The 17,981-nt window shown below is 32.9% G+C and overlaps 1 protein-coding gene across 1 annotated transcript in view; it reads left to right on the plus strand.

Annotated features, from left to right (window-relative positions):
* LOC130868819 (probable ubiquitin carboxyl-terminal hydrolase FAF-X) overlaps window positions 1-17,981 on the plus strand; it is a 176,430-nt gene that overhangs the window by 12,051 nt on the left and 146,398 nt on the right. Inside the window, exons 2-7 of the mRNA XM_057760841.1 lie at window positions 1,305-1,449; window positions 7,008-7,153; window positions 8,177-8,256; window positions 10,857-10,969; window positions 12,473-12,691; window positions 17,814-17,929. Of these exons, the coding sequence (XP_057616824.1) occupies window positions 1,354-1,449; window positions 7,008-7,153; window positions 8,177-8,256; window positions 10,857-10,969; window positions 12,473-12,691; window positions 17,814-17,929 (770 nt within the window). The 5' untranslated portion in view covers window positions 1,305-1,353. The remainder of the gene's footprint in view (window positions 1-1,304; window positions 1,450-7,007; window positions 7,154-8,176; window positions 8,257-10,856; window positions 10,970-12,472; window positions 12,692-17,813; window positions 17,930-17,981) is intronic.

A 17,981-nucleotide genomic window follows, 5' to 3' on the forward strand; every position in this document is an offset into this window, starting at 1 on the left:
CTTCAGAGTCACAAGAGCTTAAAACCCATGAACCTTCAGCTGATCGTCCTTAGCCAGTCCAGTCTCTATTAGGAACTGGCATATGTTCTTTCTTGCACTGGTCACCCTGTAGCTGAATTACTTCTCCATATTCTGGATGCTCAATTACAGTACCATTGCAGGCAAATTTCTTCTTAAACGCCTTCACTAGTTTCTTTTTATCGTAATCATCAGCGATCCCTTGGACAGTGGTAAGGGTCTTCCTGCCGTTTCTCTGTTGAATTCTTATATGGATGTAATCCTTAGTGCCAGCAGGAAGCTGGTCATCACCCTTACTTGCATCACCAAAGGGAAGGCGGCTGAGGGAGAAGAGGGGGTGGGGGTGGTGGGGGTGGGGACACGGGACACGGGGGCGGGGTGGGGGGAAGAGGGAGGGAAGGGACGGGACGACGACTATGGAGCGTCAGGAAGCAAGGGGGCTCGAGGAGGAGGCAGCCTTGGTGGCGGCTCAGTGACTGGGGCCAAGTCTACATTATTTCTAAAACCGTTATTATTAAATTATTTTACCTGTGTATTGGTAACTGATCCATTCCTTTGGTTATTCAGTTTTCACTCTATCTAGCTTGCTTTTTGTGATCATGACTTCTTTTAGCTGGAGATGGTACTTGTGATTATTTCAGGTAAATGTCAGATTATTTCTTTTTACTTTATTTGACTTTCAACACTTGACTTTTTGTGTGAAACTTGTTTTCACTTATATGGCACATTATTTTCTTAGAGATATTTAACAACCAACTTCTAGCCTTAGATATGTGGTCTAGTCCTGTCCAGGCCAAAGTCAGGCTTTATTAGCACCCTTAAAAAAGACAGGAAATTTTATTTTCAGATTTATAGCTTTGGTTAAAAATCACTGTCCTAAATATTTTAAACGTTTTAATCAATGCCATTGTGTTATTTTGCATAAACTCTCGTCATAATCTTTAATCCTTTGAGGATTCTAGTGTTATACTTTGGCCTTTACTTAACTGGCATGTCTTGTTTTCTCGGCAAAACAGTTTATCAGGGTGAGTAAAAATATTGTTAAAATTTTTATTACTTTTGTTTTATTTTTATAATCCTGTATTACAAATTATAGAGATCTTGCTTAAATTTGGAGTGGTCATTAAAGTGGGGTTGATTTCCTATTCGTCTTTTCAATTTTTATTATACTTTTATGTTATTAAAATAATTTCTACAGGATTGTTTGCTCTTGAATTAGAGATTTTAGGGGTTGGCACGTGCTAGTACTTTCTCTTTTATGAGTAGATTATAATTTCTTCTCTTAGGACAACTCCATAAACAGACAAACTAGCAAAGGTCTGTTCTTTGGTGATCATGACAGTCATGAGTCGTGGCTCTCCAGTAGGAGGGAATGAAAACCAGGGACAGGCTCCTGATGGGCAGTCTCAGTCTTCTTTCCAAAAGAACCAGGTATGATTATAGTATATTTTAGGTATTGTAGAAAATTAACAATTGAATAATTGTTTAATCAAAAATGCTGCCTCATTGTACTTAAGTAAAATGACTAGCTGTTAGTAACAGGAAAAACTTAAATATTATGTATGCTGAAGACTTGTGTTTACTTTGTTTAAAGATAATTATGAATCTGGAGCAAAATTATTAAGTTACTCATCGCTGGTCAGAAGCATAGAGTGAAATAAGCTATTTATGTTCAAGTTCTACCTTTTATACATGCAAGTTACTAAACGTTAAACTAGTTTCTCTTCATTTGTAAAATAAAAACTAATGAAATATTTGTTTAAATATTAAGACATAGATGAGTATTAGTTTTGTTTTGATTTAGATCTCAAAAATTGTTTCTTTTCCTGTCATGGGAGTAAGAATTTTTATTCACAAGTAAGATTTTAGAACGGACCTAATATAAGTCATATCTAATGTTGATAATTTACTTTCATTTTTGTTATTTATTAACTTATTATGTATGGAAAACAGAAAACATGGAATATATGGAAGTGCATATTTACTTCCACCATTTATGTTGTTGGGATTTAACTCAGATTATCTGACTTCATATGCATCTTTAATCTTCCCGACTCCCTCCCTTCTTTTCTTCTTTCATTCCTTTGTGCAAGTGGATGTGTATGTTTACATTATTTCTCCTTTATCTTGAGCCTATATTTCAACATTTCCAAAGCCACATAAAGAGAAGGTGTCTAAACAGATAGGTAAGCACTATGTTAAAAACACTATGAAACTGGGAAGTCAATAAGTGTATATACACTATAGATAAATAAAAGTGATATTTGTGTGAAAAATAAAAAGAACTAATAACACGGTGCAAAACTTAACCCTGGTACTCAAAGATTTTTATTTAAAATTTGTGATCTGTTATTTCTAGGATTGCCACCTAACATTTAGCAGTGAGGCACTGCTTTGTCTTGCTTAAAACCATATGAAAAATTTTAGCAATTATTTCTGTTTAGTTTTCATTCTTCTTTCTTCTGGATATATAAGTATCTCACATTTCTGGATATTAGTGTTTTTAATTCTACTTCCTTTTTCACTCTCTGCTTTTCTGTGTTGGAACACTAGTCTATTAACAATCCCGTCCATATTTTCCTTCTTTCTTATTATACTATTTATCGCTAATATTTTGTTTTTAAAAATTTTCATCTCCTGGTTTTTATTTTTGCTCACCTTGTTGCCTTTATTTGTTAAAACCCTTCATTTTTAATGGTTATTTTAAATTTACAATTTATTTATTGATTTTACAGTTTCTGCAATTCTAAGGATAATTAAATACTTAATTTCCGGTCAGACTTTCTCTCTCTCTCTCCAACATGATCTTCCATATGGCTTGAAATTTGCCGTTGAAATGTGAATATACTGTGTGAAAACAAACGCCTTAATAAATCCTTTGTGATGTAGTGGTGATAAATTTGGAGAAAAATAGAATAGTGGTTCAGTCTCAGTATTTGATTTCTGGGCATTTACATTTCTAGGCTTCTTACTGTCCTTTTCTACCTTCTAAGTTAGTTATAGAGAGCTTGCATTCCCACCAGCAATGCAGGAGTGTTCCCTTTACCCCATAACCTCTCCAGGATAAGTTGTCATCAGTGTTTTTAATCTTGGCCGTTCTGACGTGTGTAAGATGTAACCTCAGAGTTGTTTAGATTTTCACTCCTCTGATGACTAAGGATGTTGAACATTTCCTTATCAACTTAATAAATTTTTAGTCATTATCTTCCTTTTACATTTAGAGCATTTTATAAGTATTCACTTACAAATTATTCTAGAAACCTTCAATTTCTGAAAGTCCCCCTCTGTTAATTTAATGCAACCCTTTACTGCTTCATAGTTACTTTAAGTACAGAAATGTTAACTGCCCTATTTATAGATGTGTTTCTTTTTTTTCTGAATAGATTGTGTTGGAGACTTCAGTTGACTCATGAAGATAATTCAATATAGATAGATAAAGTAATAGCCTTTTATACTAGTGATGTACTTTTTTCTGTTTGGATTTCAGAGTTTTAGGGATCAAACTTCATAGTCTTATTCATTGTTAAATAAATACACTGCTTATGAGCTATGTTCCTGTGTTCAGAAAATTGTTCATTCTTTTAAGTCATGATACTTAGAACCTTTTTCTAATTTTGTGATTCCATCTCCCTGTTGTATAATCTGGATTTTGTGAGAATGCTAGAAAACTTTACTTCTTTAGAGCACTCCATTCTAGACTTTTATCATTCAGAAGTACAACACCTGAGCATGCTGAATGTTTCTTTCCCAGAAATAAAATTTGAGTAAAGTTTTGCAGATTATCCATATTAAACTTCATGTGACTTGTCATTGCAGTGAATTTTGATAAATAGTATTAACTGATTTGGTTATTAATTTTTTGATAGCTAATATTAACTATAATTCTTATCTCTATTGTTGACCAAATTGATTTATTTAATGTGACTATTTCTTTTGTTTTTTAAGTATTTCATTTTTTCTTCATATGATAGTTGACTAGTATTTTTCTTTTGTTTCTTTTTTTCTTTGACATTTTTTATTGACATTTATTGAGCTCTACATTTTTCTATGCTCCACTCCCTGCCTCTCCCCTTCCCCTTTCAATCCTTTCCCAAGGTCCCCATGCTTCCAATTTTCTTTCTCAGGAGACTTTGTCTTTTTCTACTTTCTACTTCCCATGTAGGTTAGATCTATGTAAGTTTCTCTTAGTGTCCTCATTGTTGTCTAAGTTCTCTGGGGTTGAGGTTTGTAGGCTGGTTTTCTTTGTTTTATGTTCAAAAACTATCTATGAGTGAGTACATGTGATAATTGTCATTCTGTGTCTGGGTTACCTCACATAAGATAATGTTTTCTAGCTCCATCCATTTTCCTACAAAATTCAAGATATCGTAATTTTTTTTCTTCTGTGTAGTACTCCATTGTGTAAATGTACCACATTTTCCTTATCTATTCTTCAATAGAGGGGCATTTAGGTTGTTTCAAGGTTCTGGCTATGACAAACAATGCTGCTATGAACATAGTTGAGCACATGCCCTATGGAAAGATTGAGCATCCTTTGGATATATACCCAAAAGTGGTATTACTGGGTCTTGAGGAAGGTTGTTTCCTACTATTCTGAGAAATCGCCACACTGACATCCAGCTTGCATTCCCACCATCAATGCAGAAGTGTTCCCTTTCCCCCACAACATCTCCAGCATAAGTTGTCATCAGTGTTTTTGATCTTGGCCATTTTTAAGGGTGTAAGATGGAATCTCAGAGTTGTTTTGATTTGCATTTCTCTGATGACTAAGGAAGTTTGTAGTGATGAGAGCTACTGGCTGCAGCCCGGCTCTTGGCTAGCTTTACCCGCAATAATTTCATGGCAACTGTATTCATTTAAACACTGCCTGGCCCATTAGTTCTAGCCTCTTATTGGCTAATTCTCACATCTTGATTAACCCATTTCTAATAATCTGTGTAGCACCATGAGATGTGGTGACTTACCAGGAAAGATTCTAGCCTACATCTGTCTTGGGTAGAAGAATCATGGCATCTGACTCACTTCCCTTCTTCCCAGCATTCTGTTCTCTCTACTCCACCCACCAATGTTCTGACTTATGAGGCCAAGCAGTTTCTTTATTAATTAAACAATGAAAGAAACACATAGAAAGAAGACTCACCTACATCAGATGTTGAACATTTCCTTAAGTTTCTTTCAGCCATTATAGATTTCCTCTGTTTAGGTCTGTACTCCATTTTTTTTTTTTTTTTTGGATTTTGTGATCTTTTCGTGTCCAATTTCTCAAGTTCTTTGTATATTTTGGAGATCAGACCTCTGTGTGATATGGGGTTAGTGAAGATCTTTTCCCATTCTGTAGGCTGTCGTCTTGTCTTGTTGACCATGTCCTTTGCTTTAAAGAAGCTTTTCCGGTTCAGGAGGTCCCATTTATTAATTGTTTTTCTCAGTTTCTGTGCTGCTGGGGTTATATTTAGAAAGTGGTTCCCTGTGCCAGTGCATTCAAGTGTACTTCAATTTCTCTTTTGTAAGGTTCAGTGTGGCTGGCTTTATGTTGAGGTCTTTGATCCATTTGGACTTGAGTTTTGTGCATGGTGATGGATATTGGTCTATTTTCATTCTTTTACATGTTGATGATATCCAGATATGCCAACACCACTTGTTAAATATGCTTTCATTTTTCCATTTGATATATTTTGCTTCTTTATCAAAGATCGGGTGTTCAAAGTTGTGTAGATTGATATCCGGGTCTTCTATTTGGTTCCATTCATCTTCCTGTGTGTTTTTATGCCAATACCAGGCTGTTTTCAGTACTGTAGCTCTGTAGTAGAGTTTGAAGTCAGGGATTGTGATGTCTCTAGAAGTTCTTTTATTGTACAGGATTGTTTTGGTTATCCTGGGTCTTTTGCTTTAACATATGAAGTTGAGTACCATTCTTTTGAGGTCTGTGAAGAATTTTGCTGGGCATTGTGTTGAATCTGTAGATTGCTTTTGCTAAGATTGCCATTTTTACTATGTTAATTCTACCTATGCAAGGGCATGGGATATCTTTCCACTTTCTGGTGTCCTTTTCAATTTCTTTCTTCAAAGATTTAAAGTTCTTGTCATACAAGACTTTCACTTGTTTGGTTAGAGTTTATTTCAACATATCTTATGCGATTTGTGGCTATTTGTGAAGAGTGTTGATTCTCTGATTTCCTCCACAGCCCTTATTTCATCTTTGTTAAGGAGGGCTACTGATTTTTTTAAAGTTAATTTTGTATCCTGCTCAAAGTATTTATAAGTTGTAGAAGTTCCTTGGTAGAATTTTGGGGATCACTTAAATAAACTACCGTATCATCAGCAAACAGTAAGAGTTTGACTTCTTCTTTTCCAATTTGTATCCCCTTGATCTCCCTTTGGTGTCTTACTGTTGTAGCTAGGACCATAAGAACTATATTGAATAGATATAGAGAGAGTGGACAACCTTGTCTTGTTCCTGATTTCAATGGAAGCACTGGGAGCTTCTTTCCATGTAGTTTTATGTTGGCTGTTGGCTTGCTGATTATTGACTTAATTATGTTTAGGTGTGTACCTTGTTTCCCTGCTCTCTCCAAAACCTTTATCATGAAGGGATTTTGTATTTTGTCAAAAGCATGTTTCTAATTATTAGTTATGTCATGATGTGTGTACGGTGACAAATGAACCTCTTAAAGTCTTAAAGTTTTGTGAGTAAAGTTAACTACAACTGTATTTATACTAGTAGTAATCATTTTAAAAAGTGTTCTCTAAGTTAGCTTAATTGATACAGTGCTATTTAATAATTATTATTTTTAAAATTGTGGGAAAAAGCATTCATGATGATGGAAAGGGGCAGAGATCAGTAATACTACCTCACTTTAATTAAATACAGAGATAATATATATCAGATAATAAGTAAGCCTAGCCTAAATATATATTGATATGTGAATTGCTAATTCCTGTACATGTGTTTATAAATAGTTAAGTCTGGGACTTTTTAACTTTTAATTAAGGTCTCATCATCTGACTCTTCCAATGAGAATTCTCCAGTGACTCTTGCAGATGAACAAGGTCAAGGTGATGCTCCACCACAGCATCAAGATGAAGATCTTTCATTCCCCCATGCTGACCTGGCAAAGTTGGAAGATATGGTCAACAGGTGCATTTATTTTTATCTGTATGCATATTGATGTAATGACTTGAAAGAACAAACTGCTTTTGACCAAAAAATTAATTGGTATTAAATAAGAGGAAAGGGGAGGTTCAGTGGATAACACTAATTTAGGAGATTTTTTATTCCTTTTCTGTGGTTTTCCCTTTGTGCACACTCTGTTCTACCCATAATACTCTCTTTTTTAGTTTCGTTGCTAATTGTACTCTGTTAGTACATTTATTGATATATTAGGTTACTAGAAAATATACATAACTACAGAAAGAAGAAACTACATTTGATATTTAACATGTCTAAGTAATCTGTCAAACTGATATTTAAGGTCAGGAGTTTTGAGATGTTCCTTGCTTTCCAAACCCCTGATTCTTAACACCTTTGATTGAGAGAAATTACCTCTTTTTTCTTGCTCTAATGAAGTAAAGTTCTGCTGCAACGTGTCCCTATATAGAACCTTGTAAGTAAGTTGTCAGGCTGGCCCTCTCACCCATTGTTGATAAGTGAAGTATGTAGCTACATCTTCAAAAATCCCTGATTCCTGAATCAAGTAATAAAGAGACAGATGCCATCATCACATTATCATCAAAAACTGTTATGACAAAAGGCTCCAGATCAGATGTTCTTGGTAGCTTTTATGGCACATAGGATGCAAGGGTACCCAAAAGACTCACATTCTCTTAACATCCTCTTCCTTTAAAAAACAAAACAAAACAAAACAAAAAAACAAATTAAAAGAACACTTTCCTTTCTAACTACAGGTATTAGCAATTGAATTTTGTTTTTTTTTTGTTAAGAATGCTGAGTTATTATTTGATATTATCTTTAAAACTACATATAGATTATAATGTATATCTTTAATGCCACGAAAGGAGATGTTTGCAGGATTTTCTTTTAAATCTAAAAGGATTTTGTTTGTCATTTGTTTCACTCTTTTTGCTAGTAAAAGCACTCTACATAACTTAAAGTGTTTGAGTAATGTTCTGAAAAATAATCTTATTTTATAATAATTATTAGACCTCAATGGGTGTTTCCTGTTGTGTCAAAGGGAGAATTAGAAGTACTTTTAGAAGCTTCTATTGATCTTAGTAAAAAAGGTGAGTTTCACATGTTCCCATTCTTTTCATAGTATATGCTTTTTATATATGTAAACAATATTTTTGAAGGTTTTGATTTTTTTCTATTACAAAATTAAATATTTGTGATTTTCAGTCAATATCAATAAACTTCCTCGTAAGGCTAAATATATATATATATATATATATATATATATATATATATATATATATATATATATATGGGCATTCATTCATTGAGAGTAAGGAGTCAGGAAAAACTTTAGAGGAATTATCTCTCCCCTAAGAACTAAGAAGCTAGGTGCTCTGCATGTGACAGCAGAAGCATCTCTTAGTTCTCTAGACACTATAATTAGTATTGACAAAATAGGCATTTTCCATGTTACCCATTATTGTTTATTAACAGGGGTTAGCTTTACTGATATCCTATATGTTTAGAAAACTGTGTCAGCCTTAGTGACATTTATTCACCTAAACATGTCTTACTCCCTCCTTACAATTATAAATAATGAAGAAGGAAAGTATTTTGATCTCACCTAAACTTTTATGTTTAGTTGTAGTGACCTGGTCAGGGAAGTGAGGGACCTTAAACTTTTGTCCACATATTTTTGGAGAGCCTGAGGCTGTTGCAAACTTTATAGAGTGGTTCTCAACTGTCTAATCTGTAACACTTCAGTACAGTTCTTCATATTGTGGTGGCTCCAATCATAAAATATTTTTGTCCTTACTTTATAACCATAAGTTTTTTATGGTTAAGGATCATAATTTCAATTTTCTTGGAGATGGAGGTTTGCCAAAGGGGTTGAGACCCGGAGATAGAAAACTGCTGCTCTGTAGTCATTTTCACATTACATTAGATTAGTCTTAAGGTTGATACATGGAGGTTAAGGCCTGTTTAAACATTGGACCATAGGATTTTAAAATGCCAGTGGGAAAATGGCCAGAGGAAATGAATATGGAGTGGATTTTAAAAAGTAAATTTTAAACATGAAAAATATTTAACATGACAAATAAAAAGCAATCTGAACTTGTAAAATTTGAAGCAGGATTTTATGTGTACTTACTTACATGTTTCTAAGAAGGGAATAAAGTTTAATTCACATTCATTTTAAATTATAATACACATTAAGGATTATTTACAATTTAAAAGTTTTGTTTTTTGATAGCTATATAATTTCTTGTATTTTTGGTGAAATTTAAATTTAAGGCATTGAGACATTTATTTATAAAATTATTTCAGCAAAAATTACCCAAACATGCTATTTCATTGACTAGAATGCCAGTATATAAAATTACGTGATAATGAAAGCCCCTAATATTTTTTTGAAAATTGTTTTTCCATTATTACTACACGTATATTTTCTAATAAATTTTCTTACATGTTTGCTTTTGTTAATGAGGAAAAGGAGGTCTTTTGTTTTTCAAAAGGAATATGGGATATTTTGAAATATGGGGTCTTTTGCTTTGAAGCAACCACAAGAAAAATAATAAAGTCTAGTTTTTACTTTTGCAGTATAGCTGTAGTTTAGAATAAATTTTTATCTGTGTCTGTATGTACAGGTGAGCATGTGTGTATGATTGTACGTAGAGAGGCCAGAGAAGACCTGACATTTGGAAATGTCAGTCTTAGCACTTGTCACGTAGTTTAGGGAGCCCCAGGAATCTTTTTATCCTCTGCAAGCACTGAGATTACCTGTTATTTTTGTATAAACGTAGGAATCAAACTTAGGTCTTAGACGTATAAGTTAAAGACATTACTAACTGAATTATGTCCTAGATCCTAGAATGGACAGGTTTTTTTTTTTTCTGTTTTATCATGTCAAGTATTGTGTATTCTTACCACTGATTAGGAATTTGTGTAACATTCTTTACTTTTTAAGTCTTCAAAGGCAAACAATAAACCAACTTAATGTAATGATCATTTTTTAAGTCCTTGAAATGAGATGGCATATTCATATATCTTTGGTCCTTGTGTCAATTTTTTCCAATCAGATGTATACATGTATATCTGTCTATATGGGGGAATATGCTTGAGTAGTCCATGAAGGCCAGAAGGTATAGGATACCCTGGAGCTAGATTTACTAGTGTTTTGTGAATCTGTGGTGGAAGTATTGGGACTTAAACAATGGTTTTTCCAAAAACAGTACATTCATTCTTTTAACTGGTGAGGTATCTCTTTAGCAACTGTAGACAGATCTTCTTAATTCAGAAGATGTCACATACGTACAGGGCATTTTACAGTACAGTGTAAGCTGAACCAGAATTCTAAATGATGCTTGATAATGATTCACTTTCAGTTTATAAGGGCTTTCCCTTATTTTGGGGCATCTTGTGAAGCAGAGATGACTTTCTTTTTAAGTAGTGTTTTAGGTTTAACTGACATCAGAAAATGTTAAGCTACATGATGTTCTGAGACATTTTCAGTTGTTGCAATTCCTTGATGAGTTTTTCATGTAGTTTTTCTGAATTCTATCCTGAGTTTTTATATTAATGCTATTTCTTTCAAACACTATATAATATTCTGTGTGGATTAGAAAACATACCAGTTTCTAACAGTATATGTAGTCACAAACTTGGCTGTAGGAATGTTTTTTATCTGTTTTATTATACTTTTTCATAGGCCTTGATGCTAAAAGTGAAGCTTGTCAGCGTTTTTTTCGAGATGTTTTAACTGTATCTTTTACCAAAATCCTTATGGATGAGGCACTGAGTGGATGGAAATTTGAAATTCATGTGAGTTTTGTATGAGGGAGATTTGGTTTTATATAATGATTTCTATGAGTCTGTTTGAAAAATATTATTGCTAATAATAATAATGTATTGACTTTATTAATAGGTGTGATATAATTTGGAAGGAGGAGATTTTTTTAGGCAAATCTTGTGTGGGGTTTTAAGTACAGTTTTAAATAAAATCTGCCTCTAGGAATTCAAGTATCTTGTAACAATATAGTTTACCAGATGTGTGATAGTATTGATTCTAAGTTATCCACAGTTGTGTTTATTTTTAAAAATATGTTTCTAAATTGGGGAGTAATGTCTCAATATAGCTGAAACACTAACTGATAATGATAAAATTACATAGCAGTTTTCATGTAGAAGCAAGCAAAGAAACTTATACTTACCTTGTCCCTGAAAGATAAAAGTTTAATTTTCTTTTTGAAATATAAGCCACAAATTAATACTGAAATATTTTGGAAGGTCAAACTTTGCTTTTGACACTGAAAAAGTCAAACATAATTTTGTATTCTCAGATGGATTATAGCTTGGAACAGAAATAACTTAGACTACTATTGATCCATCATAAGATTTCAGTTTTCTTTTCCTTTTTTAATTAATTTATTTTTTTATTGAAAATCTCCACCTCCTTCCCTCCTCCCACAAAATCTCATTATATGATGGTTGTGAACCACCATGTGGTTGCTGGGAATTGAACTTGGAACCTTGGGAAAGCAGACGGTGCTCTTAACCGCTGAGCCATCTTTCCTGCACCTCAATTTTCTTTTAATGACAATATAGAAGTCTTTTTAACAAGTTACTGAATGATAAGGCAGTCATTTATGAACTGCAAGTAATTGTAAGTTGTGAAACATACGTATTTTTTATGGGCAGAATGTCACTTAAATTTTTCAAAAATGACCAGGGCCTGCATATATATGTGTGTTTATGCATATGTGCTGTAAACTTCAGAATTTACTTTTTAATTGTCAGTTAATGCAAAATTTGGAAGTAAAGTTTGAGTTATAAATTAAGACTTATGTTTGTAGTGAATAAAGAGTGTTTAGATTTTGATTTTTGCTTCTAGACTACAACATACCAGGGTGAGAAAATACTGTTGCATTTATTTTGTGTACACAGTGTAATTAGTTGTAAGCAATCCACTGCTGATACATCATTAGAAATCTTTTTTGGGTTTTATTTTAATATTCTCATATGACAGCGAATTTTTATATCCTTGGGCTCAATATATAGCTTGGACTGGCCTAAAATCTTCCTGTTTATATTTTCTAAGTGCTAAGATTGCAGGTGGTTCTGAAACATAAAATTATACAGTGAATTGAATATTACTATAATGAAAATGTTAATTTGTTCACAGTAGTGCTGTGTAAGAAATTTCACATAATTACTTCAGAAATGAATGAAAAGATGATTAACAAGAATGAAATTTTCTGTATGTGAAATTGTAGTCTGTTCTTAATGTAAACCATATTGTCTCCCTAACTATTATTTGTTTAACAGAGGTATATTATTAACAATACCCATCGCCTAGTGGAGCTTTGTGTGACGAAGTTGTCTCAGGACTGCTGTCTGTTTCTAGAACTTCTAGCAATGGCCTTAAATCCTCATTGCAAATTTCATATCTGTAATGGTGCATGTCCTTGTGAATCAGTGTCCTCAAGTGTTCAGTTTCCTGAAGATGAACTCTTTGCCTGTTCTCCAGACCTACGTTTACCAAAAGTATGTTGGTTTGTTTTAAAGATTCAGTATTAACTACTTTTAGCATTTGTTTTATATAAATACTGCTACAAACTTGCATTTAGATAAAATGTACTGCTTAAAATAACAATAGCCAATCTAAATATGTAACCTTGCTTTATGCAATTTTTTTTACTTACTGTGTATTGTTGGTTCATAATCATGGAATTCCTGGTAACATTATAACTAAAACCTGAAGAAAACATATAGCATACTAACTAATTGATTGATAAGTATGTTTGCTGAAAATTAATTTATATTTTTTCTCAGGGAAAAATGATTCTTTGTATTTATTAATTTTTTGTTTCCTCTAATGTTAGACAATTTAACTACTATAGGACAAATATTGACTGTATGTTGTCTTCTTTGTGCTTTAAGTCCACATGTACATGCATGTGTGTGTGTTTGTGTGTATATGTTCTTAAAAAACAAAAGATACTTTTTAATAGATGTTGAAAATTCACAATTAAATTTCCATTTTCACTTATGAAATATTTACCATTAGGCAGTTATTAGAATTTGATTCTCTAAAAGTAAATCTTAGTGTTTATCAAAATGTGAATATTGAATCAAGTAAAAATTATCTTATTCTTAACTTGAAAGTTGTGCTTTATAACATGTTCATAAAGCAAGAAAGTAATTTCTCATCTAAAGAACTAAAAATACTAATTAATAGATTTATAGATTATTTTTATGTCTTAGTGTCACTTTTAATGGGTTTATGGTGTCTCAAATATAGTTTAACTTTGCAGAATAACTAACCACTTTTTTAAAAAGCTTACAAAGAATAATACAGTTTTATCATGTGAACACATACACAGAAATAAAATCTAAGAGGGAACATAGACTGATAGAGTACATCTTTTAAAAAGTAGGAAATTTTGTGCCTTGTTTTTGTAACTGTATATCTGTTCTTGTATAATTTTTGAAACTTAGACATTAATATTATCTTGGCCATGAAATGTAAAAATTGGCATTCCTAATCTTAAAAACATTTTGTTTCTACATTATTACATTAACTTTGATTCTTCTTTAGTGTGATCATTGTTATGTTGAAATAGCTTCTTCTGTTTGTTGGGTGCGTAGGTGGTTGGATTTTGCTTGTTGCTGGTTTTTGCATTAACAGATTATTTTGTTTTTCTGTTTTTTTATTCTGTTAATGTGATACATCATATTGGTTGGTAGTTAAATATTGAAATATGATTGCCCTCAGGAAGAATACACTTTGGTCCTTGATCATTTTGTTGGAGTTTCTTCCAGCCCATACCAATACACTATCAACAGTAATGGCCCTGAATCTCTCATTGTCTTGTTTCCACTTAATCTGTGGAGGGATCACAGGCTTTTGTCAACACACACCCAGCTATTGAGTTCTTAATTACTAATTCAATAATATTCTCTAGTGTAGGATTAGTTTGTATAATTCTAGAAGTTTCTTCTTTTAAAATTCCAGTTTATCTAATTCATTGCACTAAAGTACTACAATTGTTTTATTTCTGTAGAACTTGTAATACCTATAATCAGACTTGGCTTTATCCGTTTTTCTTGATGCTTTTCATATTCTTCTCTACATTTATTTCCATTGTATACATTCAAATGTGTTCCATTTTCTCCCAACTTTGTGTTTGTTTTTTCCTTTTGGTTCATAGTGTGGACCTTGGTGGGGGGTGTAATTTATTTGTACAGTGCCTTTCTAGCATGCCCAAAGTTGAGTTAAAACATTAGCACTGTAGAAGAAAAGAAAAAGATGTGGCTGAGTTGCTGGTTTGAAACCTTTTTTCTCATAACTCTAGATTTCCCCCTACATTAACTTTTTTGCATCCTATGTTTGATTTTTTACTTGTTTTAATTATCTTAATTTCAGTTGTTTTTGCTCTTTGAGAGATAGATTGTTTCTAATGTGTAATTTAATTTCTGTTTCATTTATAATTATGCTTTTTTCCTTTTGATTTCTTGTTTCATTGCATTATGTTCTGAAAAACATTCTGTTATATTAGTCTTGGATATTATCTTGTGATGTAGGGTAGGCTGATAAATGCTTCATCGGCTCTTGGGAAAGCACCTTCTCCTAATTTGTGGGGGAATGTGTGCCTGTTTTGTAGATTCTCCTGAACTTTTGTATGACTGTTACCCATCATTAAATTATGGTATTTAATGTTCTGACCAGTTCTCAATTCAGTTTGTGAACATTTATTTCTTACACTTGGTAGCTCTGCATTTTGGTCCATATTTTGTCTGCCATAATATTTTTACTGTGTTGGTGTAGGTTTTGGAAGTTTAGAGTAGAATATAGAGGCCCAGAATAAAATGTGGGGATATTATATCTTGAAAAAGTACCATACAGGTTTATTACCATACAGGTTTATTTTAAATTTGTGTTTCAGATTGTTTTGTTTCATTCTCCTTTCTGGAAAACTTTAAAATATGTAATTAATCCTGATTTGCAGGGTTCCTAATGATGATTCTGATTTTATATGGATATGCTTCTTTCTTAAGGTTCTTTTCTGGTAACTTAGTTACTTTTTTATTGCTGTAAAATGACACCATGACCATGGCAGCTTATGAAAGAAAGCATTTAATTAGAGGCTTTCTTATAGTTTCAGAGATCTAGTCCATGACCATTGTGGAGGGGAGTGTGGGAGCAGGCAGACTGAATCAACAGCTAAAAGCTCACATCTGATCTGTACACAGAGTGAGACACTTTGCCTGATATCTTGAAACATCAAAGCCAGTGACACACCCCCAGCAAGGTCACACCTTCTTCAACAAGGCCATACTTAACAACCTGTCATAAACAGTTCACCAGTGGGACCAAATATTTAGATGTGTCTGTGGGAATCATCTTTTTCCAACCACCAAATCTAGTTTCTGTTTCTTGGTCATGATTTCACAGTAATGCATATGAGTTCTTGCTTGTGTCTTCTTAGATTTTTATGACTTCTTAAATTTATATATTTCTGTTCTCAAAATTGGGAAGATCTTTTGTATAGCATTCAAGTAAACTCTGTCTCTGCACTTTTTGAATTTTATGTTTTGTATTTTTCTCCATGGGTGGTGATTTATAATTCCTTTGGGATCAATACAGCTTTTTCTTATCTACTTTAGGAGTTAAAATTACACATATTAAATTTTAGTAGTTAAATCTGCCTTGTTCAGACTTACTGTTGAATGTGTTATATTTTTATCTATAATGATAGGTTTTTAAAATTTTTTTGTCCTCACTGGTATACTCAATTTGCTTATATTTTTTTCTAGTTACCTTCAGATTTTTGTCAGTATTTCTTATAGCTCTTAAGAGTACCTGATATTAATACTTTTCAAATTTGGTCTGTCTGATTGTCTGGTTTTCTTTCCACAATCTAAACATTTGTTGAAATTTCACATTTTATAGTGTTTTTGAACTTAGGCAAGAAAAGGAATACTTTTAATGTATGGACATGGACTTAAAGCCTGAAGAGATGACCCACCATATATATTCTTTTCTATGTGCATAGCTGCTTTAATTTTTTTAATTTTTAAATCCTACCTCAGATTGCTTAGATACCTCACTTTTATATTCTTTATTAAGTAATTTGTCTTAGTAGTCTGTCTGCTCTGTAGTTCCAGTATGTTTTCATACCATTCTTCTCTTGACTTATCTTTCCTCTTCTGTCTTAAGCCATTTAACATAAAAGTTAGTACCTCAGGTAGCCTCCAGGCAGGCTACTACAAAATTATTTCTCCTTTTGATTCAACTGGGTTTTTTTTGGCACTGTGTTTATTATGTTTAACCAATTTTCAAGGTTTCTATAAAGTTTTAACTCATACGGAGTTTACAAACTGAATTCATTTTTCTTTCAGATAACATTAGGAATTTATAAACAAAAGTGGAAACAACCATAAACCTAGTAGTTTTAGTCTTTATTTAGTTTCTCATCTCTTAAAATTAGCATTAGCTTATACTGATTTATTTTTCAAGAATTTGACTTTTCTGTAGCATTGTTTAATGTTGTACTTTTTGTTTTGTTTTGGTGTGTATTTGTGTATGGGAGAGTGATATGTAATTGGAATTGGGTGGTGTGTGTGTCCCGCACGACTACAGGTCAGTGTTAGGTATCTTTCTCAATTGCACTTCATTTTAACTTTTGACTTAGGAGCTTTCCATGGACCTGGAGGTCAATGATAGACATGACAAGGTGACCATCAAGTCCTGGGGATCCTCCCGTTTGCATCATCATTGCTGGGAGTACAGTCACTTGCAGCCACACTTATGTTTTTTACATCAGTGCTTGGGGACTCAGATGGTGTCTGGCCTGGCAAGCATTTTGCAGACTGAACCTTTTTTGTAGTCCCTTTTCTATATAAATTCAGAAAATATTTCCCCTTCAGGTTCATTATTCTCTTTCCATTACTGTTTCTATTTTCTCTTAAAATTGATTTTTAGAGCCGGGCGGTGGTGGCGCACACCTTTAATCCCAGCACTTGGGAGGCAGAGGCAGGCAGATCTCTGTGAGTTCGAGGCCAGCCTGGTCTACAAGAGCTAGTTTCAGGACAGGCTCCAAAACCACAGAGAAACCCTGTCTCAAAAAACAAAAAAAAAATTGATTTTTAGAACAAAAGACATACGGGCCTCTTTAATTAAACATGTTTATTTTTCCAATTTTTTAATTTTAAAAGTTCACCTTTTTTTGTGTGTGGGTTTTTTTTTTTTGGGGGGGGGGGCAGGGTTTCTCTATAACTTTGGAGCCTGAAATTAGCTCTTGTAGACCAGGCTGGTCTCAAACTCACAGAGATCAATTTGTCTACCTCTTCTTCCAGAGTGCAGGGGTTAAAGGCATGTGCCACCACCGAACAGCTAAAACTTACTTTTTTAATGTAGAAAATGTTAGTTGATCAAAGCCCAATATTTTGTTCATAATATATATGCAGTTTAAAAAGTTTAACTCTTTCTGAGCAAAAATATAAAAAGAAACAGTCACTCTTAGGTCTTCCTAAACAAGTAAATCATATATGTGTGATTTTATAACAGAGTTTGGCTTATAATTATATATTGTCTGTTTTAAAACATAAATTTTAGGTAGTAGTTTCTTAAAGAAGTAATTTAATGCTTATCATTCACTTACAGGGTTGGTTAGTGGATCTTATTAACACATTTGGCACATTAAATGGTTTCCAGATTTTGCATGATCGTTTCATTACTGGATCAGCATTAACAATTCAAACAATTTCAGCTCTAATTAAGTAAGTTATATTTTAAGATATTTTCAGCATAATATACAAGTTGCTCTTATTT

Source organism: Chionomys nivalis, chromosome Y, assembly GCF_950005125.1.
Source record: "Chionomys nivalis chromosome Y, mChiNiv1.1, whole genome shotgun sequence".
NCBI classification, from domain to species: Eukaryota; Metazoa; Chordata; class Mammalia; order Rodentia; family Cricetidae; genus Chionomys; species Chionomys nivalis.